The following is a 24,621-nucleotide window of genomic DNA, read 5'->3' as shown; positions in this document are numbered from 1 at the left end:
CCTATCCCAAAAAAAAAAAAAAAAAAAAAAGCTCTTCAAATGGACCCCAACACAAGTCAATCAAAAAGTATTTAATATTTGACACAACCCTCAGAAACGTAATCGATGGCAAGACTTTAGACCACTTTATAAAAAATGCACCACCATGAACTTGGCAGAAAACTCTAGAGTAGTTCATGCAAGTTTATAACCATTCATTACTACAAGCATAGGATCATGCAGAAATCATGATTGGATGAATAAAAACAAAAGAAAAGCACATCAGAAACAAAATAAAATTTAGTATAACAAAAATCTACCATGAGGAGCTACATTAGTTACTCAATGATAGAAAGGTGGCCGAATGGGGCAATCTCCTGGAACTTCTTGAGAAAAGTTGGATGTAGAAGAGGTCAGAATTGAGGAAAGTTGGCTCACTTAGTTATAGTCACTAGCAAATCATTCTTGGTTTTTATTCATGGGTGGGGGTAGGGGGAACTGGTGCAGTGATATTGTGATAAGTCCTTTCCTTAATTTCTCTTTTCATTCGTTCTATTTCTATTCTATTCTTGAGCCCATGCTAACAAAATAGGAAGCTGTCAGTCAGCCGTTAACAAGTTACTTGTAGTTAATAACGAACTCAATGGTTATTACGATCATATAAAGGGAAGCTGACCCATATAAAACAGCTATCTTTTCATGTGAATAAGAAATCAGAAACTTTGTCTGGATTGATTTGGCTATATAAGACCCACGACTCCTAGATGAAGGTAGCTAGCATTAACAATTACGTGATCCAACAAGAACTATTTAATTCATATTTTCTTAATCATTTCATGCTAAATAGAGTAGAGTCTAAGACTTTCAATAGGTCTACACTATAGCCATAGAGGAAGCAATGGTCTTATATTTTGATGCTCCTAATACCTAAACCTCCCAGACGAATGGGAATAGCCACCAACAATACTTTTCAGTTTTCACGAAAACCAATGAAAAAATTTGTTTCGATTAAACATGAAGCATCAGAAGGGAGATTATGTCCATTCATTTTTTCTGATTCTCAAATTTTCTGGACCGGGAACTAATATAAAGTTGAAGTCACAATAGAGAGATCTCAAAGAACAGCGTTACCAGATACAATCCTTCCATAGGAGCATGAACTGCACCTTTAAGTAATGCGACCAACAGCCAGAATGCATCCTCTTCACTCATATAGAGAAGCAACAAACCAGCTAAAAATCCCATCCCCTACACGCTCAAAAACATTACAAACCATTCACCACAAAATATAATTGTTAACATATCACTGATGATAAACTATAGAAGATTGAGAACCTGAACGTATCCGACATTCCGATCAAAAACTGAATATGCCTTTAAAACATTGTAGAGAGATCTCTGACCAGGTCCATGTCTCTGTTGGAAGAAAACATGTGAAGGAAAGGTACGAGAGATATCTCGAATAATATCCAGTTCAGAAGCTGATGTCTCATATATTACCAATTGCTGCAAAAAAAATATATACCATTAGATTACCATCATCATTGGGACTATAGATGTATAAATATTAAAAAAAAAAAATGGCATAATCTTTTCATTTATCGAAAGAAAAACATGTGAGGGTAGGTATAAGAAATATCTCAAAGTACATACAATTCCATGGAAAATTACCAATTGCTGCAAAAAATAAGCCACCTAAAACCATAATTCTTAGAACTATATATTTATACGACTACAAAAGAAGACCATAAAAGTAATCACATATGGCTTTGTTGAATAGATAAGTGTATAGGTTTCTACTTTACTGACAACAAACCCAAATAAAAGGTTAAAATTGAATTCTCATAAAAGAGCCACAGAAACAAACTCAGTAGTAGCTGACTAGCTGGGTAACATAAACTTCGATACGTATATGTCGTACAAAACATTTATAGTCAGTCAGACTAATCATATCATATGACCACAGGTGAAACATAAAGCAGTCAAGTCCAACCTGATATTATGACTTTGGTTTCAATCATATATTTGATCTTTTTGATTTGAGATGTAAATCAAATTTGACATGGAAACACATTCATTAGTAACAATAAAATTTTACAACCCTAGGTCATACAAACACCATAAGCCAAACCAACCATCGAAGCCACAAAAAGAAATACAGGAAAGGACTTAAATCATTAAGAATAAAATACAAAAGGACACATTAAAAGAAATTAGAAATATACGTAAAAAATAGGCATTGAAGTGAGCCACACTTCAAACCTTTCTTTCAAAAATAGGCATTAAGCAATAGGCATTTGCTTAGTGCGATTGCCAAATTTGATAGTGAGGTAAGACTCCAGTACTTTTGAGGATTCAGTCCATACATTCATTAGTTTTTTTTGTAAGTTCATAGAGTAAAACGATTGAACAAAAAACTTACCGACTTTAATTTAACTAATCAGAAGTTGTTCATTGATTAAATATCTAAAGCTTTTAAAAGAGCCATTTGTATTTTTAAAACTTTTAACACTTTGAAACAGAAACTAGGATACAGAAACTAACAATTTTTTAGATTTTAGAAAGCTTACAACAAAAATATTTGCAAGAACATTTTAAGACCGCAATCTCAAACAAATTCCAAGAGAAACATAATACCTCATAAACTCCAGGGTTCATCAACAGTAAGTCTCGACTTCCAGAAATCAGCTGCCAAACTAGACCCCTTAAACAATCGGGAATACCTTTCCTTATACGCCTTTTAACAACATGAGGTTTTCTCCTAACATAATGCTTCCAGTCGCTCCCTCCAATTCCAATCATCTTCCTCCATTTTCTAACTCTCCTTTCCTCCCTGAAATTGTAGGGCAGCCATAATGCATAATCAACTCGATTCTTAATAAAGAAAGCAGAATGTTGAAGAAATTATTGAGCCATGAATAAAAGCGTACCTCTCCTGTACATGGGTGGACCTGATTTTGGTTATAGCATCTGGAGAACTATTGTGTTCCTGCTTTAAGAATCCAAACCTGTCTACTTGCCTGGGCGAAGGAAGTGGACCTGGTTCAAAGTCATCAATTGTTTTCCTTTCCATTCCACCATTAAATATGCGCTCTCACCTCTGTCCTCCTCCACATGATCGACTTTTACTGACTACAAAAAAATAGGCGAATAAGAATCAACAAATAAATATAGTAGATATAAGGAAAGCCCCTATGAAGAGCAGGCATACATAAAAAGATGCAGTAAAGTAACAATTTTACTACAACTTCATACAGACAAAAATAGTCTAGTTAATATATAGTGCAAAATCAGCCCAAACATCAGCTCATCTCAAAACATTTCAAACAGAATGTAAAAACTAATATTTATATAAAAAACGTAAAAAATATATTTAGCACTTATGATGATAATTGTCATCATAAGATACCAGATCATCAGATTTTCAACCATTGCAAAATATCCACAACAAGCTCCCTAGAACAACTGTGTTTCAGTACTACAAGATTAAGAAAACCAAAAAGTTCTAGCAACAAGAGACAAAAATTTGAAAAGATGAAAAATAGGAAGATGCAAGAGATAAAAGAATTAGACAAGACATGAAAGTTGACAACATTATTCTATTCTAGTGAACCCAAAAATCTAGTCTTATAACAAATGAACTAGACAAAATCATCATCTCGAACTACTTCACGATAATTCAATAGTTAACAAGACAGAAATAAGATCTAAACGAGGCAGATGGACCAGTATCACTGATCCCCAAACTAACTTTTTTTTTGGTCATGGTAAACGTGAAACAAATATGAAATCAAACCATATTTCATTATTTCTTATGGCAGAATAGTCAGTCCTGTTTTTAATCTTTAAGTATTATGTTCCACTGATTCCGTGAAGAAAAATTCTGGTAGAAAAAGGAATGTTACCGGAGAATGAACATCATGTATGGCCTTGTCTGAGGAGTGGAAAATTATTTAATTAAAAATCGACAAGACCTGATAAGTTAAACACTGAGCCAAATTCAATGATTTCTATAAATCAGAAACAAGATGCAGAACCTTACATGGTCTTCCTTGCATTCCGATGCAAATATTCAATTCTTCTTTTTTTTCTAAAATCACATACAGACAGGATTTTGTTTCAGTTCGCATAATTTAGATAATAGTCACTCTCTTAAGAAAGTGAGAAGTTTGGCATATTCCTCCATGGTCTTAGTATCTCTTGAATGGCATTCCATTAACCACTTGCTCGATATATCTACACCATTACGTGGAGAAACAAAATGATGAACTTGAAATTTGAAATGGCAAACTAAATAGGAGAAGATTTGAAAATTGCAACGGAAATCAAACGCCAATAGCAAAATAAAGGGGTCTAGACCGAATGTAGTTGTAGAAAGTAAACAATCTGTTTGGCTGCAAAGAAAAGAGAAATGTAGGATCCAAAATACAGAATAGTGATTAATTATCGAGTTGGCTTCATTAATTAGATATCCGATCTTCTTCCCAGCCCAGTCGAAAGGGAATACAAAACAGTGATTGTTAATCAAGTTTCTGCAAATTGTTATCAAAACGAAAAAGGATCTGAGTTTTTCCTGATCCGAAGAGTCCACAATTCAATCCCGAAATTCCACAAGGCAGACAAATCTCAATAAAAATAAAATAAATAAATAAATAAATAAATGAACTGCAACAAATAAAGATCAAATCGTAGGGGAGAAATACATATGTCAATCGAAAACAAATTCAATCAACTAAAATGATAGAGAAACATACCCGAAATCAAAGGATAAGAGACGATTCGCTTATGAAGATGAGAATCAATGAGATTTCGGAACGCGAGAAGAGAGATCTGTGTAGAGATCCCGTAATATTACACAACCCCTTAGTCGAAGGGAGCAAATATTTGAATTGTATTTAAGAATTCTATTTATATGAAAACAAATAAAGTTCCTTCCATATGATAATTTTACAAATAAAAACGTAAAAAAAAAATCGTTTTACAAATAAATTTATGTAAAATATATTAATTTGTATCATTGACCTTTATTTTATGGTAATTTCTACTTCCAAATTCAATTTTCGCTAATTAAAATTAATAAATTTCAACCAAAAATTTAGGTTTTTTCGTTTAAATTTTATCAAATTTTAAAATAAAACACATATTTTATAATTGATTGAACCCATAAAAAAAAAATTGCTTCATTTTTTTTACTTGGGAGTAGAATTTGAATATATAGCCTAAATAACTTAAATCAATCCCATCCCAACTTTTTTATGATTTAATATTTATTTGATTTTGAAACAACTCTTTTAGTACGGAATGTATAAAATTATTCTATATCATTCATGTGCTTTAGCACTTAATATAACATCTCGCGTATAACTTATAGGTACCAAATTTATATGGATGGTGGTGACTTAACGACTGTGGATGACAAAGTTATTCCGTTAGAATTTGCATACTTTTTTTTTCTTTAAAAAAATAAATATTCTAGAAAATCAAGGAGCTCGGGACAACGATGATCCAACACTTTTTCTGTGGACAATTCTTAACCTTGAATTGCTTTTTGAGAAAAAAATGTTTTCATAAGACATGAACGAATAAATAAGTTGAAATAAAGCATCGTAAATATCAATTGTTTAGTAAACACGTGGAAAAGAGAGCTTATAATATATGGTCGGAGAAATTTCATGACTACTTATCACTATCGAATACATTTTTAGGTATTTCATGATAAAAATATATATAATTAATAATAATAAAATAATACAAGGAAATGTTAGACATGACATGGGCTTAGTCGGTCGGAAGTTTGCCGCCTAGTTTATTCCTGGTTTTCAACTTCGAAACGAATCCATTTCGAAGAAATCGAGGCAATTGGCAGTTTCAGCAACCATGGATTCCAGTTTACGTCCAAGAATATTTCATTTCTTGACCTATTTATTATAATTCCCTTAATCAAACATTTCTCCTTCATCTTCACTTCACTCACTCTGCAACTTTTCTGCCCCTCCTCTGTTTCTTCAGCCAATGTCTAAGGATGTTGAAGCCGGAATCCGCGGCGGGTTTTCCGCCGGGGACTACCTCGATCAGCCTCCGGCTCCGTTTTTCGACACCAACGAGCTTTCCCGGTGGTCGTTTTACAGGGCCATCATCGCTGAGTTCATTGCCACGCTTTTGTTTCTCTACGTCGGAGTGCTCACTGTGATTGGAAACCAGAGGCAGTCTTCTGCCTCCGCCTGCGGCGGCGTTGGCGTTCTGGGTATCGCTTGGGCGTTCGGTGGCACCATCTTCGTTCTCGTTTACTGTACCGCCGGCATTTCTGGCGAGTTCTACTCTGTCTCTCCCTCAATTTAGATTAAATCCATGGCTTTTTGGTCCTAAATTTGGTCCGGTGCAGGAGGACATATAAACCCAGCAGTGACATTTGGGCTGTTTATGGGTCGGAAAGTTTCGTTGGTCCGAGCCGTACTGTACATAGCGGCTCAGTGTTTGGGAGCCATTTGTGGGTGTGGGCTGGTGAAGTTATTAAAGAAGGCTAACTTTAATGACCTCGGCGGTGGAGCCACCGAGCTCGCCGACGGTTTCAGTCCCGGCGCCGGCCTGGCCGCCGAGATCATCGGAACCTTCGTTCTTGTATACACCGTCTTCTCTGCCACCGATCCGAAGAGAAAAGCCAGAGATTCCCACGTTCCGGTAAGCATTTCTAATTCTTATCCAACGATTATTAGCAGTTCAATAATTGTTAAGAAAAAAACTCAATTTCAAAGGTTCTAGCGCCGCTGCCAATTGGGTTTGCCGTGTTCGTGGTGAATTTGGCCACTATTCCGGTCACCGGCGCCGGCATTAACCCAGCTCGAAGCTTCGGCTCTGCAGTGATGTTCAACAAACACAAAGCTTGGGATAACCACGTAATTTCTCATTCTTTTCCTCAAACTTGAATCAAACCATTTGAAATTGTTTTTCAAAGTCTGTTATTTTTTGAGGAGCAGTGGATATTCTGGGCCGGACCTTTCATCGGAGCTGCAATGGCTGCAATTTACCATGAATTTGTTCTGAGAGGAGGAGCTGCGAAGACCTTGAGATCCTTCCGGAGTTCCTCAATTTAATGGATTTTCTTCTTCTTCTTCAATCAGTTCTTTGTCTGATAGAATCGCAATTTTAATTATGTTCTTCAACTTGTAAAACTTTTATGGGTTTAGGGTTTATATAACGGTCTTTTAACAGCGAGTCCACGCGCTCACTTTCGGGCGCGGCGGCGTCGTTTTCGAGTTTTCTGGATCAGCAACATGCGCGACACTAGCCGCGCTGTGCTGGCGCTGCCCATTTATATTATATCATACTCTATAGATCTCTAGAATACTCTTAATCAGTAATATATGATATGGTGATGGGTAAAATAAAATGCATGTTGGAAGTTATTATTATTTCATTTGGTCGTTACTTATTAAATATTTTGGACATGTGAATTTCCAAAATATATTAATAACATGCTCTATAATTCATATTATATTGCCTACTTGTTAGTTAGAATATTTAAGGCGGGTTAGACGGATGCGTTGTATTATATTTAAAAAAATATAGACTATGATCGTAGTTGTTTTAAGTCACTATCACACAAGTTTTAACTTCTATCTAAAATTTAAATGATTTTTATTTCGATATTAGTTTTTAAATTTTTATGAAAAGTTAATGATAATGTAGGTATTCATATGACTCGATAATTCGACCAATTCGAACTATCAAGACTATCTAATTCAAACTATAAAAGTTAAGTTGAGTTAGATTTTTTTTTTTATTTGGGTTTGGGTTGAATTTTTTAAAAATCGAATATTTGGTTCGGGTTTACGGTTGACATTTTTTTTTGTTGGGTCAACTTGTTAAAAAAAGGACTACAATCCAATCCTACCCTTTTTAAATTTTTTTTTAGAAATATTTAATGTTTGTTTTCCTTGTGATTTGTAAATATTTGAACTTTATAAAATTTTAGTTGTTAACGCAACATGTACCGTGGATAGTATGATTTTTTTAAAATAATTAAAAAAAAAAAACAATCCGACAACCCAACTTATGGTTGGGTTGAGTTATAAACTCTATTCAAGTTGCTCGAGTCACCAACCCAACTAATTTGAAATAATGACGTGAGTAAAAATACTTTCCATGTAAGTTCGTAATAACCCATAAAATTATTTTTTAAAATTATCATTAAATTTATTGACTCGAAAAGATTAGATTTTTTAAAAAAATCAATATATCTAATTATGTCCTTAGAAAATTACAAAGATGGGTGAATAGTTGTACGAAAATTGTAGGACAATACATGATTTAAATTATTATTTGTGCCCTAAAAATTAGAGACATTAAATATTTTATCAAATAACTTAATTATTAAATAACTAAGTAATGATCAAAATCAGGTGGGAGCTTAATTAAGCTGTCATGTGCTGTGGAGACCACAGCTTAGATTAATAAGTATGATTAAAATCAAGATTATGAATTTTGTTAGGGTAAATCATTTGTAATATAAATTTATTAAAATACATTAATTTTAGAAGAGATATGTTGGGAAATAATGGGAATAAAATCATTTAAAATATAATAATATATATATATACATTAACATGGCGAATTCCTTTTAAATGTTTGAACATTTACAAGAGATTATCCAACATAAAATTGTTTTCAGCATACCATTAAATAAAAGTATTCATTATTTAATTTTTTATTATTATTATTTCTCCGCCCAAGTATTACTTAACTTGATTTTAGTCTAAATTTAGAGTTTATTTTACATAAAAAAAAATAGAAATTATTTTATTGTCTATTTTAATAGGGTTGTTGTCATTATCACTCTCCTAAACAGAAATTAAACCTAAACTTAAATATAATATAAATGTGATGGAACTCATTTAAAAAAAGTGCCAACTTTTTGACAAACTTATGTATAGCTTATTGGGTAAAGTATTAACACGTCGATAAGATATGAAGTTATGAAGTTCTCGACTGAGAGTTTATGTTGAACGATGATCGGGTTGGAAAGGGGTGAGGTAGAAAACACATTTGGATGAAAGTATAAATAAAAATGAAGATTTTGTTTAGTTGGGTTAGGATTTGATTGAATTTAAAAAGAGGGTATTAGCTTGGCATGAATCTGTTGTCCGGTTGGGTATTGCTCTGCTTTTTGCGTTGCCATAAATGGTGAAGAGGCCTAATTTTCAACGTTGACAACCACTAAACTTCCATCTTCCTTGGATTTCACAGCTCAATGAAAGTGTTTCCTTTAACCTTCTTCACCCTTTTTGTGGTCTGTGAAATTGGTCTCATCAACAATATTCAGTAGTTTCAGATTCCAAGGGGTCGAATCTAATCTAAATCCAAGCCGTAAAAAAATGGCGAAATCCACGTTCTCTCTGCGTCACCACCATTACTCTCATCTCCTCCATTATACTTTTTCTTCTTCTTCTTCTTACTTGAGCAAGCGGAAAGAGCTTCACAAAGCCAATCACAGACTCTGTTTTCTGTCCATGACACTACTGAATCCATTCCAAAGCAACCCACAAGAGTGAGTAGCTTGGAGAAATCATGGGAGTTCATCGTACCCTTTACAAATCTTGTAAATTGCTGCCACCCCTTTGTGTTTTTTTGCATCTTTTCTTTGTTTTCGTATCTGGGTTTGGATCAATGGCTCCTATTTCAGCTGCATTTGGCCCAGATGGATTCTTCTGCGCTATTGATGCCAGTGGCAAACAGGAAGTTATTTGTTGGGGTAAGAATAGTTCGTCTCTTTCACCATCTTCCTCATCTTCTACCTCCATCTTCTCCGTCGACATTCCGGCAATGGCTGCTCTCTCAGGCGGCGAGGGATTTCTTTGCGGTATTTTATCAAACACTTCGCACGCGTACTGTTGGGATTCGATAAATCCAGGTACAGATCTCGTCCCGTTGGTTTTTCGAGCCACTGCTTATTCGCATATTGCCGCGGGAAAAAGCCATGTTTGTGCAATTAGGGGATCTTATTATTCTGACGGCGATTCGGGTCCAGTAGATTGTTGGGATGTATCGAGAGATTCAATTAATAATAGTCTGAGCTCTAAACAGAGCTCTCTGTTCTATAATCAATCAATTGCCAGCCTCGTCTTCAAAAGGGTTGTTTCCGGCGAAGGATTTAGCTGCGCCGAGCTTCGAGATGGAGGGATTCTTTGCTGGGGACCAAACTCAACCAATCTCGACGTTCCAAACGTTTCTGAAAAATTCGTATCTCTAGCCGCCGGACAAGATGCCGTCTGTGGAATCTCTGAGGTATCCGGCGGAGTTAAATGCTGGGGTAGCGGCGATTCATTCGTCGGCCTTCCGGAAACCGCCGGCTATGTGACGTTGACCGCCGGCGAGCGGCATTTCTGTGGCATCCGAAGGGATACTCACGAAGTGGACTGTTGGGGTAGCTTGAACTCATCTTTGATTCCTAAGAACACAGGATTTATGACGATTGCTTCATCAGACCGTTCAATCTGCGGCATTAGAGAGGACAATCTTGTTCTTGATTGCTGGTTTTCACATTCTCCTGAGGCTCCTCCTCCTGGCTATGATCCTCCTTTGGAGCTTTGTAGTCCAGGGCTGTGCGCTCCAGGACCTTGCCGTGAAGGGGAGTTCTCCTTCAATGCCAGCATTTTGAATGAACCAGATTTGAAAAGCTTGTGTGTAAGGAAGGATCTAAACATCTGTATCCGCTGTGGACTGAATTGCTCTGATGGGCACTTCTTGTCTAGCCCTTGTACTTTGAATTCTGATAGGATTTGCACTGCTTGCTCTCTTTGCCAGAACAGCTCTTGTTGGGATACTTGTGGAGTTCCATCATCTCCTGAAACGAAGCAGACGCATTGGCATCAATGGCGTCGTATACTGCTGATAGTTGGTGGTTCTGTTGCTGGATTGGTACTGATTCTACTCGGTTGGTGTGTTCATACTCGCATAATCGGTTCGAAGAAAGACGGGAGCAGGAGCAAGAAACATCACAATTCCGAGTTGGAAACTGGTACTGAAACTGATTCTTGTGCTCCACTGGTTCCTCTGTGTCCTGGGATTCCTCAGATTTTTCGGCTTTCGGAGTTGAAAGACGCCACGAACGGGTTCAAGGAGTTTAACGAGGTCGGTAGGGGGAGATATGGGTTTGTGTACAAGGCTGTGTTAGCAGATGGGCAGCAGGTTGCAGTGAAGAGGGCAAATGCTGCTACCATTATTCACACCAACAGTAGGGACTTTGAAATGGAGTTGGATATCCTTTGTAAGATAAGGCATTGCAATATTGTGAATCTGTTGGGTTACTGTTGTGAGATGGGAGAGAGGCTTCTTGTTTATGAGTACATGCCCCACGGCACACTCTATGATCATCTCCATGGCGGTCTTTCTCCTTTAAATTGGTCGCTGCGGTTCAAAATAGCGATGCAGGCGGCGAGGGGACTCGAGTACCTTCACAACGAACTCGTGCCTCCTCTAGTCCATCAAAATGTCAAAACTTCCAACATTCTCTTGGATTCCCATTGGGGAGCCAGAATTGCAGATTTCGGGCTTATAGCATCGAACGATGACAATGACAATGACAACGACAATAACGATGCTAGTGCGGATTTGACGAGGGATGTTTATGACTTTGGTATCGTGCTTCTTGAGATCATCAGTGGAAGGAAGGGTTATGACAGAGATTACACACCTTCAAGCATAGTTGAATGGGCAGTGCCTTTGATCAAGCAGGGTAAGGCTGCTGCCATAATAGATCGATACGCCACTCTACCCAGAAACGTGGAGCCTCTACTTAAACTTGCTGATATAGCCGAACTAGCTGTACGAGGAAATCCCAGCAAGCGACCAACAATCTCAGATATCGCATCTTGGTTAGACCAAATTGTTAAAGATGGATTGATCTTGTAACACTCGTACCTCAACACGGGTTCTCGGCTTCGAAACATACGTTTTGATCGATGCAACAACACATTCCTTTACAGCTATTGTGACTGCTGCTCTCTGCAACTGTAAATTAGTTATTCAGCTTCAGCTTGTACATGAACACATCCAACATTACACTATTTCCTTCAGTAAATGAGTTTCCATTTGCTTCTTCCATCCAGATCGTGCCACCAATGCTGCCAACCTCTTAAACCACTTGCCATATCTAAATAGTGTAACCGACCAAGCCCACCACTACCAGAAAAATCAATCAATGTGGGATCTCACAATTCACTCTCATTCGAGGCCCGACGTCTTTGCTAGCACACTATCCAGTGTCCACCCCTTTAGAGCTCAACGTCCTCGTTGGCACACCGCCCAGTGTCTGACCCCAACCTTTGTAACAGACAACCTTCCTTCCCATCTTCCAAACAAAATATTCTGTAACCATGAGCTTATAATAAATCATAAGCAGTGCTTTGAAGTGTTCAGGTACTTCATTTTTTACTCTTTCTTTCTTCCTTTGGTTCAATTGCAGAAGCACATAAAGGCATCATATGCCTGCCTCCCTGTATGCCATTTGCAAAGCCCATCATCTGAAAATAGGTGGCATGCAAGGAGCCATGCATGCATCAATTTGCCTCTTTAACCACAACAACATTGCCTTTCAAGGACTTGCTTTGCTTTGTTTTTCTTCTAAACAAAGATCATAAACTCACTGTTTTAGTATGATTTTGGAGAAAGTTTCATTACTCACTCAAGCATTCCTCTAAAGAGGTTCATGAGAAGATAAGTCTCGTGATCACTTATTCTTTGGATGCCCTTCAGTAAGAACGGTTTGAGGGAGGTACTCTCTTAGACCCGGTCCACATATCGAATGTGTTATTAGAACACATAGCTAGAGCTTTGCTCCCTTGGGATCTTTTTTTTTATAATTGCTTTGCTCGAGGAGTGAGTTGTTCATGACTTGTTTTACGTTTTGACCATAAATTATGGGATCTCTCTTTTTTATATAATATATTACCACTAAACCCTAAACCCTAAAAAAATTAAATATCTCGAGTGGTTAGAGACGAAAAGTATAATTTAATCTTGAAATTAAAATAATAATTTGTTTAAAAAAAATTCATCTTTATAATAATATTTTTCAAAGCCACAATTACGAACCACATGCATCCACCCCCCAAGTCGCTTGTTCAAGAACTCAATATAACACCAAACCGCCACAAACTTTAGATCTTAAATAATTTTACATTATTATTTAATTAATCGCTTAATAAAATAGCTTTCTAATCTTAAGTACTTATATATAGCAAGAACAACAACTTTAATTATATGCCTTTTAGTTTAAAAAAATTCAATTCTTTTTAAACAATAATATTTTATTTTATAATACTGTTTGTCTAAACCCTCACGTTACTGGATAGGTGTCGTTCGTAGGTGGCATTATGATATTATCTGTCTCGACCCTCATGTTACAGTAGGCGTCGTTCTTGGTGTGGCATTATGATATTGTCTGTCTCAACCCTCACGTTACTAGATAGGCATTGCTCGTAGGTGGCTCATTAACCTACTCTCTTCTCGATATGGTTGTGACATCTAATAACCACTCTATCATGTTTTTAAGTAGACATGCAAATAAATTCCAATCATTCTAACTATCCCAAATTGGTGCATGTACCAAAAAGAAAAAAATAAATATGATCATTTCTAAATTCTGATCTTAATCTTTCTCGAGACCTCGGTCTTAACTCGGACAGTTAATCGGAAACTCGTGGAGATGTTTCTTCTTGAATACAGTGATTAACAAATTATTAACGGGCTTCGAAGATACAACACATGAAGATTTCAGTAAACTCGGCATCCTACCGGCGAATCCAATCGTTACTGGAGAATTGATTCCGATAACCACCGCCCCAGTTCCACCGCCGGCGAGGACCCGCTCGATTTCACCCACCACCAAATCAGGAACAGAGATCTTGAACTTGCCTCTGAATAAAACGAAATCGAATGAATCATTTGGGTAATCAAGTTTGTACCCAACCTCCCTCTGTTTCACCGAGATAAACCGACCCTTATCAATCCCGACGGCGCCGGGAAATCCCAAATCCTGGAGCACCGATGCGGCGGCTGACGAACTCTCTCCGACGAACAGAGCTCTGGCGCTATGGTTGAACAGATGCTTTTCATCGACCAGTTCCCTGATGACGGAGATGGTGAGATTCACAGTTTCTTGGCAATGTTCTGAATTTAAAGAGTCCCAGATGGGGTTCAGGAAGTGGCCCTGAAACAGGTACGAGCCTCGGGGGAGTTGATCTGCTCCGCCGTGACCGGCGGCGTGACAGGGTGGGGATTTGGGCAAATGGAAGGATTTGAAATCGTAAGAGGTGAAAATGTGGACGGCGGGAATAATGGAGACGGCGAAGGCGAACAAGAAGAGGCGGAAACACAGTCGCCTTGCGAATGCAGCGTCGTGTAAGATCGGCGATTTCCCGAGCTTTAAATCCATCGGAAAAATCTAAATTCTTCAGAGAAATCCCAAAAAATGTTCTGTTCGAGCTCTGCCTGTGGAAATGGAAGCTCGCTTGATTTATGGAGAGTAGGGTTACGGCTTGGGGACGAAGAAGATGCTGACGTGGAGTAAAGACTGTGAGCGAGTGAGTGGTCCCCCACTGCAAATTGGCGAATATCTTTTGGGGGAATTAAAAGTAAATTAAAAAAATAGAAGAAAGAAGAAATGGGAAACACGTGGCAGAATTTTAGTGGGTGTAATCTGACATGAGCGTGCCCCAAAGTTGCAAAGCAACTAGGCGTGATTCTATAGGGGAAGGGTAGCCCACCCTGACAACCTGTACCTATGGACACGAGTCAGTTTTATTTATTTTTTTATTTTTAAATAATATTATCATTAAATATAAAAATAGATCCATATTTTTGGATTATATTTTAACATTTTGTGTTAAAGTTTATTTAATTCTTAATTTAATTTTAACCTCGTCGGCTTATTTTATTACGTATAGTTGTTAACCTCACAGTTTTGAAATGTATATGCTAACGACGATACATAACGAACCTAGACGGACAATATCTACTAATAGTAGGTTTAAGCTGTTAAAAATGGTATCAGAACCAAACACCAGACGGTGTGCTAGTAAGGACGATTGTGTCCCAAGAGAGCAAATTGTGAGATCCACAAGGGTTGGAAAGTAAAACGAAACATTCTTTATAAGGGTGTCGAAATCTCTCTCTAGTAACGCATTTTAAAACTGTGAGACTGACGATCATACGTAACAAATCAAAATGAACAATATCTACTAGGATAGGCTTGGGCGGACTAATTTTCTCTCATTAATTTAATAAAAAAATTAGATTTATTAAATAAATGCATAAATTTGAGATAGATAATTAAACAATATTTAAAAATTTAATGCCAAGATTTCCTATTACCATAAAAGCTTTCAAATTTAAATAACTAATTAAATATTTTTCTGTTTGAAGACATAATCATTTAGCAGACTTTCTCGTAAATGTTATATGGTCCACATCATTAAAAAAATTTACTTTTAATTTTTTTTCACTCCAAAATAAATTAATACACACTTGTCCGTTTGTTATTTTTGAAAATATTATATCACATCGATAACTTAAATTATTTATTATTTTTGATGTCACCATATAATTGGTGAAGTAAACTTTTAAAATAATAATTAGTATTTTTATACATTTAACTGTTGGGATCGACGATCTAACAATAAAAACTCAAATGAACTTTAGAAATTAAAACATAAAAAAAAATATAGAAAAATAATATATAATGTTAAGTAATGTTAGATTGTTGATTTTTTCTCGAGCTATCTAGTTTGAAAAAAACCCTAATTTTGAAAAAATTACACCCGACTAATTAAACCAACCGAATTTTTGAAACTAAAATCAAACCTGATCTAATTCAACTTTATCGATATTGTTAGAGTGATGGAGATATTTATAGCTCTATTCTTTTATGGCATTGAATAATAACAAGTTACACAAAATGTACACATACTTTTTACATGATGAACACAATTATGAGTTTCCTTTTTTACTTTAGCTACTTTTCATTTGCTCTTATCTTCATCACCAACCCGGAATCCTAAACAAATTAATAAATTATTTGATGTACAACATAATTGACCTAAATCAATCATATAATAGCATACCCTATACCTACAAATAATATTAGCATAACCCATTATTAGAAACTCTTAGATTACCATTACAAACCTACTAGATTCTCTTCCCTATCTCTATTTTTAAGGAGTGATATAATCACGTTACTTACTAATATAAGTCTCTTAGGATAACCCACGCTTAGGACATGACACTTGATAGCTCCGACATTCTTCTGTAATATGGTCACGTTACTTACTAACACGAGTTGATGTGCATCCTAGGATAACTCGTGCTCAGACCATGACACCTAATAGTTTCGACATTCTCACCACCGTTCCTCGAAAACTTCAATCGGAAGGTTCCTATAAAGTTGTCCCTTTTAAGAAGCAAAACCAAATGTTCTTGAATCCCCACCAAACCCAAAAAAAATGGCCTTCACTCTCGAAATACTCTGTTTTTCCTGCTTCCTGAAGCAAAATCCCTTCTCTTTCCTCTCACCAAAAAACCCAATCACTTTACATTCTGAAATCCCCATTTCACCAAACCAATTTCCTTCTCTTCCCCTTCTTATAAACACCATCTCCGATGCCTCAAAAACAGAGCAATCCCAACAATAAAACTCCTCTGTTTTCGTTTCCCATTCATCATCATGAACGCCCTCTTTCCCATCTCCTTCTTCCTCGTTTCCCTTCTGTTCTGTAATTCAGTTTCAGCTCAATCCACTCAGTCACCAGCCCCCTCCGGTCCGACCAACATCACCGGAATCCTCGAAAAGGCCGGCCAATTCTCGACCTTCATTAAGCTCCTCAAAAGCACCCAACAGAGCGACCAAATCAACAATCAGCTCAACAACTCCAACCAAGGCCAAGGCCTCACTGTCTTGGCTCCCCCTGACAATGCCTTTGCCAATCTCAAACCTGGCACTCTCAATTCCCTCTCCGATCAGCAAAAAGTTCAACTGGTTCAATTCCATGTTCTCCCGAATTTCATCTCCATGTCCCAATTTCAAACCGTTAGTAACCCACTTCGTACCCAGGCCGGAAACAGCAATGCCGGCCAGTTTCCGTTGAATGTCACCACTTCTGGCTCTCAGGTCAATTTGACCACCGGCGTCGTCGACGCCGTCGTCGCCAACACTATTTACACCGACGGTCAATTGGCTGTTTACCAGGTCGATAAAGTGCTTCTTCCGGTTGATCTTTTTGGTAGTGTAGAAGCGCCAGCGCCGGCCCCTGCCAAGCCGGTGAAGGCCGTTTCGGGTTCTGATGCTCCTGCTGCCGCCTCTAAGGACACTTCTAGTGACAATTCTGGCGCCGCTGAGGCGCTGAGTTACCGTTTCGCGGCAGTCGTTGGATTTATGGTTGCGCTTGCTTTGCAGCAATGAGGCTTTCCTCTTTGGTTCAGGGGGGATTTGACGGATGTGTATTTTTTTGGGTGATTACTTGAAGTTGGAAGTGAATTCGAAGAATAATTTTATTTCTTTTCAATGTCTCTCGTTTTGTCTTTGCTGATTGTGTTTTTCAGTTTTGTAATGAAACTAAGAGATTTATTTTTGTTGTCATTTTCTCAATTCAAATTTGCACGTTTTATGGAAAGCCATTTGTTTTGTTCTTGTATTGTTTAGTATACTTTTGGAAGGTTTAAAGTACCTGCTTCATCCAAATTTGAATACCATTTTCATAACAAGTGTCTAAATGTACCTAAAATTTAGTGCTCAAATGACTCTTTTACAATAAGTTTTTCTGCCTGTTCACTACCATGAACAAACTTTTTCCTTTTTCCTCTAGTTCTTTCTCTCTCTGTGCCTTTGTTGGGAGTTACACGTCGAGGTTGAATGTTGTCATGGTTGTTGGTTGTCTCTTGTCGTTAGTTGTCACTATTGCATCTCAATAGCATTAGGTGAGTTGTGCATTCGTGCGTTGTTTAGAGAAAGAAGTGAGTTTAAATTTAAGTTAGTTTATCAAAATATTCTCAACTGTACTAGCCTAAGTCCATCGCTAACAAATATCATCCGCCCTAACCCATAACGTATCACTACAAGCCTCAGGATTTTAAAACTCGTCTAAAAGAAAAATTTATGTACCTTTATAATAAGAAAGGTTGTGTTCCCCTCTCCCATCGTAGTGGGATCTCACAAGTACACTCTATTCAATTGAGTATCCAAATAATAGTTCATCCTAACTCATTTAGGATATTTCTTCCATGTATACCTTTGGCATGCTAGTTTCTAATCCATCTAAAGATTTTATTTACCTTATTAATCTCGAAGGCCTATACTTTTTTCTTTTTAAAGTACTTTTCAAAGTACAAGAAGTATATGTCAATTATTATCGAGTTATCGAATACCTTCCTACATTGACCTATCATCTTCCTAGTTCAACAAAAGCCGGGCTTTTATCACAACCTTAATATAGACTCAACATCTCTGTCCCCATTAGAAACATGAAAAGCCATGTTTTAAACTGTATATGGAAGAGGAAGAATAGGATGGCTTACTAAACTAAAGTTGAATAAGTTTTTCTTATGAGAAACTACCATGTTCACAGTATCCTTTAAATGGAAGAGAACTGACTGACTTGGTAAGAAAGGAAGGAAAGAAAAAAGCCTAATTCTTTCAGGAGGAATTAGAGAAGGAAAGAAGGCTTACCAACTCTCTTGAGGAAGAACAACACAGAGTAGCTCTCCGTTGCTTTCTCCATAGCAAGAGGGAGCTCAGTGATACCTCACCTATTCCTTGCTTTTGAGATATGATGATAGCTTACCGTTTTCTGAAGCAAATTCCTGAAAAAAGCTACATCAGAAAAGAAAGCTTCTGGACAAAATATAATTTTTGGTCGATTGGCTATTCCTTTCAGTAATATGAATATCAGAAAAAGTTATAAACTATATTACACCAACTTCAGAGAGACAGAGAGAGATGATAAAAGAAAAAAAAAAAAAAGAAGAAGAAGAAACTACATTCAATGTAACTTAAGCAATGGTTTATGCAAAGATGGTTATACATCAACGTATTACAATTACAACTCACGAATTTCCCCTGAGATCATCTGCTGAATATTTTCTTGCTTCATTAATAATGTTATGCATAGCAAAATCTAGCTCAATGAACATTTTTCTGAACTAAGAAGCCTCTATCAGTAAGTCTACCCTAAGGAAATTCTACTTTTCAGCAAATAAATATTTTGATCCCCCCCCCCTATGGTTAATGTTTTCTTATCACCATAAAAATGTCAGAGAAAGGAGGAGGAACCAGTGCTTTTTGCTGAAATCAGAAATGGTACTCAAAGCCACCACCGGGAAAGCCACCCCCACCAAATCCACCGTCGAAAGTAAATGTAAATTGCTGTCCTCCACCACCGAAAGGATTGAAACCTCCTCCACCGCCCATGCCCATTTCTTCAATGTCTTCCCCTCTATCATATCTTGTACGTTTTTCTTCATTGCCGAGGACCTGCAAGACATGACTTGTACCACTCAGCTACATGTTATCCATCCATATTGCATTAGTGCCTGGTTTTTCACTGTCCTAATGACCAACTTTTCACAGGGAAAGAATTCATTATATGCATGTACCGTTAAAACCCGAAATAAGTAAAAGCAATTCCAGCAAATGGTAAGCAGAAAGTGTTGGAACTATGGACTTTTTGCAATGGATAAGAAGTATAACATTTAGATATTTTTTTTGTCTGACCTCATATGCAGCAGCAATATCTTGGAATTTGGCTTCTGCTTCTGCTCTATTTTCCACATTTTTGTCAGGGTGCCATTGCAAAGCAAGCTTCTTATAGCCCCTTTTGATTTCAGCAACAGAAGCAGTCTTAGAGACCCCCAAAATTTTGTACCAGTCCTTTCGTTTGCTCATCTTTAAAGCCTTTTCAGCCCTCATCAGCGACTCCCTAATATTCATATCCTGCAAACATCATTGATCAAATTGACGATAATCCACAAGTGTAAACGAATTAAAACTTTACCCAATTTTGTTTCATCGAACGATGATTAGTTTTTATTAATATGATTTGGTATAAATTAAATTTATCCAACCAAACTTATCCTATTGTTAAATCTAACATAAAATTTTAGATATTTCTTGTGTAAATGAAAAAAGAAAAGAATAAGACAAAATCTGTACTTATGACATAAACCAACCTCGCAACTAGACTAATCAATAAAATATTAAGAAATGGTTTGTCCTTAATACATCAATTTAGAACTAATCTCATTGTGAGCCTTCTCTGATTAAGGAAAGACCGATGTATTAAAGCAAACAAGAATTTTACGAACAGTTTTATCTACAACTTATATAACTATTAAGGCTACCCGAATAGTTTTGTCTACAGCTTGCAGAATTAAAGGAAAGGGTTCTGACATCCCGGGAGTTGAGGGGAAAAAAACTGAATGATAACTACCTGCGGTGAACTTTGAGCCGCTGACTTCAGATCTTCAACAGCACCCTCCCAGTCCTCCGTTAAAAGCTTTGCTTCACCTCTCTGGAAAAGACAATTCCCAACATTATAGAACTTGAGATCTTATACACATGCACTAACAAGCTTCTGTCACTTTCATTAAACTAGATTACGGCAATTGCCAAGACATTCACAGCAGATGGTTTAAAACGAACTTAGGATAAGATATAGGTTAGTTGATGCTTGGGTCTCCAACAATGCACAAAAATATAGATCTTCGATGCAAGGAAGAAGATGATAATCATAGCCCAACATACAGCTTAAGCATGGCGAAGGTGAACCAGAGCAACTTCCATAAACACACTATGGAGATAAAGTGGGTCCAGAAAGGGAAATGCAGTGATAAGCAGAAAGGTTCCAACAGTAATAAAGTAGATGGCATCGACATCCACTTCGGTAAAATAGAATCCACAAAAAGGGGAGAAACAGAGAGATGAAAGTTAAAATGAAAAGGCAAACCTGGACCAAGGCTTCAATAAGGTCTCCATCAATGCTTAGTGCTTCACTGCAACTCGTAACAGCATCCTTTCCACGACCAAGATTGACCAGTACCTTGCATAAGCCAAGATGAAGATGTACATTGTGTGCGAGATGATTGGGGTCTAATGCAAGGGCTGCATAATATTCCTCCACTGCTAACCGCAGCTTACCCTTGCTGACATTATCCTCTGCCTGTCAACGAAGTATAAAAACTAAAATGAAGCACAAGATGAACAGCATTTTAAATTTCATCAATTAAAAACTTAATCAGACCAAAAAGGGTCCAAAGAGATTTCTTTAGTTGTAAGCTTCCCTCTCCCAAGCAAAAGCAGAACATCCAAGACAATGTGAATTAATAAATTTGTTTATGCTATTTGGGCTTACAATCTTGGTCTTCTTGAGCAGATTCTTCAGTCCAAAATATGCTTTCTTCAGTTCACCATGCTCTGGATCTAGGCGAAGACCCTTCTGAAAATGCCTGGAAAAATTGTTCATGTGTAAAAATATGTCCATGTTCTATTAAGTAATGCTTTCAACAATATGTACTGTCAAATCAACCTCGAGGCAACATCATGATCTGCCAAATAGTAGTAGGCACGCCCACGGAGTAATAACGCATCCAGATTGCTTTCATCTTCTTTAAGAATATATCCAGTCTCAAGGATGGCAGCAGAATAGTCCTTAGTTGCCAACAACAATTTTATTTTCAGGAATTTTGCCTACATCATATCAATATGCACGATAAGTAAAGATTCAAGAGGATAATTCAAAGTACTAAAAAGCCTAATTGGATAAAAGATGGCATCACCTCAGAGCATGCTGGAGAGAAAACAAGTACAACTTTATCCAAAAATTCCAAAGATTTTGTGTGATCTCCTGTATCAAAAAGCTTGAGAGCCGTTTCTAAAGCACTCTGAGCCTGAAGCAATTGAGAAAGCTCCTTTTCACCCGCTGGATTTCCAGGTTTTAACTCAAGATACTTCTTGTAGCTCTTCTCGGATTCATTATATCTACATCAGCCAAAAAGTTCCTGAATCATATAATTATACAATCAGAATGGAAGGTGGAGAGTGAGAGTAAGGTTTTCTACATGCCACAATGGTTTAAATTTCCTTTATAATATTCTCCATCTCAAATATAATTTTTGTGTGAAGTAAGTCAAAAATCTTCAATGAGAAAATATACTCTTTGTTTACTTAGGAGCCAAGGTTCACAAAACAAAATGATGTCACAACTCCACATACCAATATTTGGTTGAAAAGACGTAAAATAATCTTAAGCGCCAACAGTGAGAATGCTGAAAATACTTGGGGTTTTTTTTTTTTTTTTTTTTTTTTGTCGTGTTTGATTAGAAAGTAAACTCTTCTAGAATTTATATTTTCTTTCCTTTGCGTCCATCACATTTGAGATAGATCCTTTCTTTAATTTATTTTTATTTCCCTCAAGATGATGCCGCCTTACCCTCTTTATTATTTATACAATCTTTTTATTTTAGCACAAGTAAATCTAGATTTCTCTTCTACTAAAAAGTATATGAAATTTTAATATTTTCCATTCTCATAACTTTTGCCAATAACCTTTCCAATTTGTCATAATATTTTTCATTCTCACCATATGCTTCTCACAATGAAATATAGAACAAAGAATATCAGAAAAGGAAGCTTTTAAGACAAGGACTCAATAGGGAGAGGCGAGGTAGAAAGTAATGGAGGCAGTTTTATACCTCGGCATAAGCAGGCATCGTCATGTACATGTCAAATTAAATCATATTTCCAGTTCAGAGACAATTCCAAATTTCTAATTCCTAATTGTCAAAATTCTGAAAGTTAGTAATTTCCTATGCCAAAATTATAGGTTTTCTCCAATTTGATGCAATAATTTGCAATGACTTTCAATAACAAGAGGAGGGGAAACCTGCATAACTGGCGAAGAATTGAACCACGATGGAAGTATGCTTCTGAAAGTTTGGGGTCAGCCTCGATAGCAGCATTAAGATCATCAAGTGCCTCACTATAACGCTTCACCCTCACATTTTGTGAAACTTTTTTAAACAACTCAGCAGAGTTACCCAACTTTCCATCTGGAGATATAAGCCAATCAATTACAAGAAGCAACTGACAATGAAAACCACAAGTAGAAACACAGATGGCAGAAAAGAAAAGGTGAGGGGAAAAAAAGAAGAACAAAACAAAGAAAAGGGTAGCTTCCAATTTCTTAGATAGAGCCTTGCATCAGCCAGCTTATGCAGGAAACTAAATGCTACATCCCCTAGGAGCAATCTTATGCTTCCTAAGAAATCTCACATTCACAGGCCAAAGATGAGTTTTGGTGATCGTGTATAGTTAATAACAAAGACAACAATTCCTAATACTATCATTAAGTATTAAAGATGAGTTTCTAATCATGTATAATTATTTCAACCATTTAATGGAGCTAAGGGCATTTAGATCATTAAATGAAAGAAAATTCACAAGGAAAGTAGAGGTAAGACGGAGATACTAACTTATATTAACTTATATGCAACAAATGATCCAACTCGAAGGCTCGCAAAGACCTATACTAAGCGGCCATCATTTGACGTCACAATAGGGAGACTACAAAGCCTCCTCATAGTAATATTTTGAAACCAAAGAGATAACTTTTATCTAACGCTTGGTGACCGGGTCCCTCACCACTAATCCTAGACGATTTGTGTTATACCACTTATTGAGCCATTAGAGACAATAATCTCAAGAATTTTAATCGGACAATATTTAACCCAAGACCAGGAACTCTTCAGATGAATTTAACCAGAGTGGCTCCTTCAGGTTCCACAACAAAAAATTTAACCAAGAAGAGATGGAATGTAGCATTTAAATTTCGTTGCCAATCTTTATTAACAGCAGAAAAATCAAATAGCAGCTGAAGGAGAACTACACCAATAATACCAAAACACAACACTGATCCTGGTCGGACCAAAAAACGCGGGAACAGAAAATACGCACGCCGGGGAAACTATAAGCCAAATAACAAACAAATTAAAACTGCCACAGTTATCGTAGAGCTCCAAACTTTGGCCTCAGACTCGTCAACATCTTGAAACCTTAACAGGAGACAAATAAAGAACCAAAAGAAATATCGCACATTCAAGAACTGGATCTAGGTACCTAATCGAATGGAACAAACCGAACTGCAAAATTAGAAACTCCTCCTAGTTTAATTTTTCCAGCGAAGAACAGGAAGATAGATCAGACAGAAATCACACTAACGAACCTGCAGCCGAAACCAAAGGTTGAAGAAGGAGAAGCTGACAGACTAGAACGAAGTTGAGAAGAAACGCCGTGAACGCTAATCCTCTCCAAGCTGAAGCTTCCATGGCGGGTAGCGGAATCGAAAAACTCAGCATTGTTTCTTACAGTTCCAAGTTACATGAACAAAATCAGAATATGTCTCAAAATTAAACGTGAATTTATATTTAAATTAAATTTTGATAATTAAACGAGTCATTCCACGTATTTATATCCAATGAACTGCTTACACGTGGACATAATTTTAATATCGGTCGAGTAAGGAAATTTCATTATTTCTTGCTTCGCGGTAAGCCGGAAAGAAAATCGAGCCTATTGGGAATCCGCCACGTCAAAGATAA

General features: G+C 36.8%; 6 protein-coding genes across 10 annotated transcripts in view; 3 read left to right on the top strand and 3 right to left on the bottom strand.

Moving 5' to 3' along the window:
• LOC111433291 (EVI5-like protein) overlaps nucleotides 1–4,869 on the bottom strand; it is a 6,535-nt gene extending 1,666 nt beyond the window's left edge. For 2 of the 4 annotated variants that reach the window (XM_023070286.1, XM_023070289.1), the window contains exons 1-5: nucleotides 4,734–4,869; nucleotides 2,910–3,111; nucleotides 2,617–2,812; nucleotides 1,315–1,485; nucleotides 1,111–1,227 (exon numbers count right to left, since the gene is read on the bottom strand). In XM_023070286.1, coding sequence (XP_022926054.1) covers nucleotides 1,111–1,227; nucleotides 1,315–1,485; nucleotides 2,617–2,812; nucleotides 2,910–3,052 — 627 coding nt within the window. In that variant the 5' untranslated portion in view covers nucleotides 3,053–3,111; nucleotides 4,734–4,869. Of the gene's footprint in view, nucleotides 1–1,110; nucleotides 1,228–1,314; nucleotides 1,486–1,650; nucleotides 1,657–2,616; nucleotides 2,813–2,909; nucleotides 3,112–4,733 lie in introns of all 4 variants that reach the window. The other 2 variants (XM_023070290.1, XM_023070287.1) reach the window with 2 other exon arrangements.
• Nucleotides 4,870–5,991: 1,122 nt separating this feature from the next.
• LOC111432986 (aquaporin PIP2-1-like) lies at nucleotides 5,992–7,171 on the top strand. The gene is made up of 4 exons (XM_023069831.1): nucleotides 5,992–6,286; nucleotides 6,362–6,657; nucleotides 6,732–6,872; nucleotides 6,954–7,171. The coding sequence occupies exons 1-4, from the start codon at nucleotides 5,992–5,994 to the stop codon at nucleotides 7,068–7,070; spliced, it is 849 nt and encodes a 282-aa protein (XP_022925599.1). The 3' UTR covers nucleotides 7,071–7,171.
• Nucleotides 7,172–9,165: 1,994 nt separating this feature from the next.
• Nucleotides 9,166–12,076, top strand: LOC111432998 (serine/threonine-protein kinase-like protein CCR1). 2 transcript variants are annotated; one of them, XM_023069876.1, is made up of 2 exons: nucleotides 9,166–9,523; nucleotides 9,659–12,076. In XM_023069876.1, the coding sequence occupies exon 2, from the start codon at nucleotides 9,799–9,801 to the stop codon at nucleotides 11,884–11,886; it is 2,088 nt and encodes a 695-aa protein (XP_022925644.1). In that variant the 5' UTR covers nucleotides 9,166–9,523; nucleotides 9,659–9,798; the 3' UTR covers nucleotides 11,887–12,076. The 2 variants fall into 2 exon arrangements, with proteins under 2 accessions (XP_022925644.1, XP_022925643.1); XM_023069875.1 differs by having other exon boundaries at nucleotides 9,166–12,076.
• Nucleotides 12,077–13,583: 1,507 nt separating this feature from the next.
• On the bottom strand, nucleotides 13,584–14,449 carry LOC111433223. Its single transcript, XM_023070193.1, has one exon. The coding sequence runs from the start codon at nucleotides 14,408–14,410 to the stop codon at nucleotides 13,649–13,651; it is 762 nt and encodes a 253-aa protein (XP_022925961.1). The 5' UTR covers nucleotides 14,411–14,449; the 3' UTR covers nucleotides 13,584–13,648.
• A 2,127-nt stretch (nucleotides 14,450–16,576) lies between these two features.
• LOC111433203 (fasciclin-like arabinogalactan protein 11) lies at nucleotides 16,577–17,662 on the top strand. Its single transcript, XM_023070173.1, has one exon. It carries the CDS (start codon nucleotides 16,700–16,702, stop codon nucleotides 17,432–17,434), a length of 735 nt encoding a protein of 244 aa, XP_022925941.1. The 5' UTR covers nucleotides 16,577–16,699; the 3' UTR covers nucleotides 17,435–17,662.
• Nucleotides 17,663–18,979: 1,317 nt separating this feature from the next.
• LOC111433201 (dnaJ protein P58IPK homolog) lies at nucleotides 18,980–24,408 on the bottom strand. Its single transcript, XM_023070170.1, has 9 exons — nucleotides 24,246–24,408; nucleotides 22,908–23,073; nucleotides 21,802–22,003; nucleotides 21,552–21,712; nucleotides 21,378–21,471; nucleotides 20,973–21,185; nucleotides 20,457–20,537; nucleotides 19,742–19,960; nucleotides 18,980–19,501 (listed from the first exon to the last, which is right to left on the bottom strand). Exons 1-9 carry the CDS (start codon nucleotides 24,376–24,378, stop codon nucleotides 19,319–19,321), a joined length of 1,452 nt encoding a protein of 483 aa, XP_022925938.1. The 5' UTR covers nucleotides 24,379–24,408; the 3' UTR covers nucleotides 18,980–19,318.
• Between the last annotated feature and the right edge of the window lie 213 nt (nucleotides 24,409–24,621).

The sequence above is a fragment of the Cucurbita moschata genome, unplaced genomic scaffold (assembly GCF_002738365.1).
Source record: "Cucurbita moschata cultivar Rifu unplaced genomic scaffold, Cmos_1.0 Cmo_Scf00041, whole genome shotgun sequence".
In the NCBI taxonomy this organism is placed as follows: domain Eukaryota; kingdom Viridiplantae; phylum Streptophyta; class Magnoliopsida; order Cucurbitales; family Cucurbitaceae; genus Cucurbita; species Cucurbita moschata.
The sequence above is the reverse complement of the archived record's forward strand: the minus strand, read 5'-3'. Positions and strand labels throughout refer to the sequence as shown.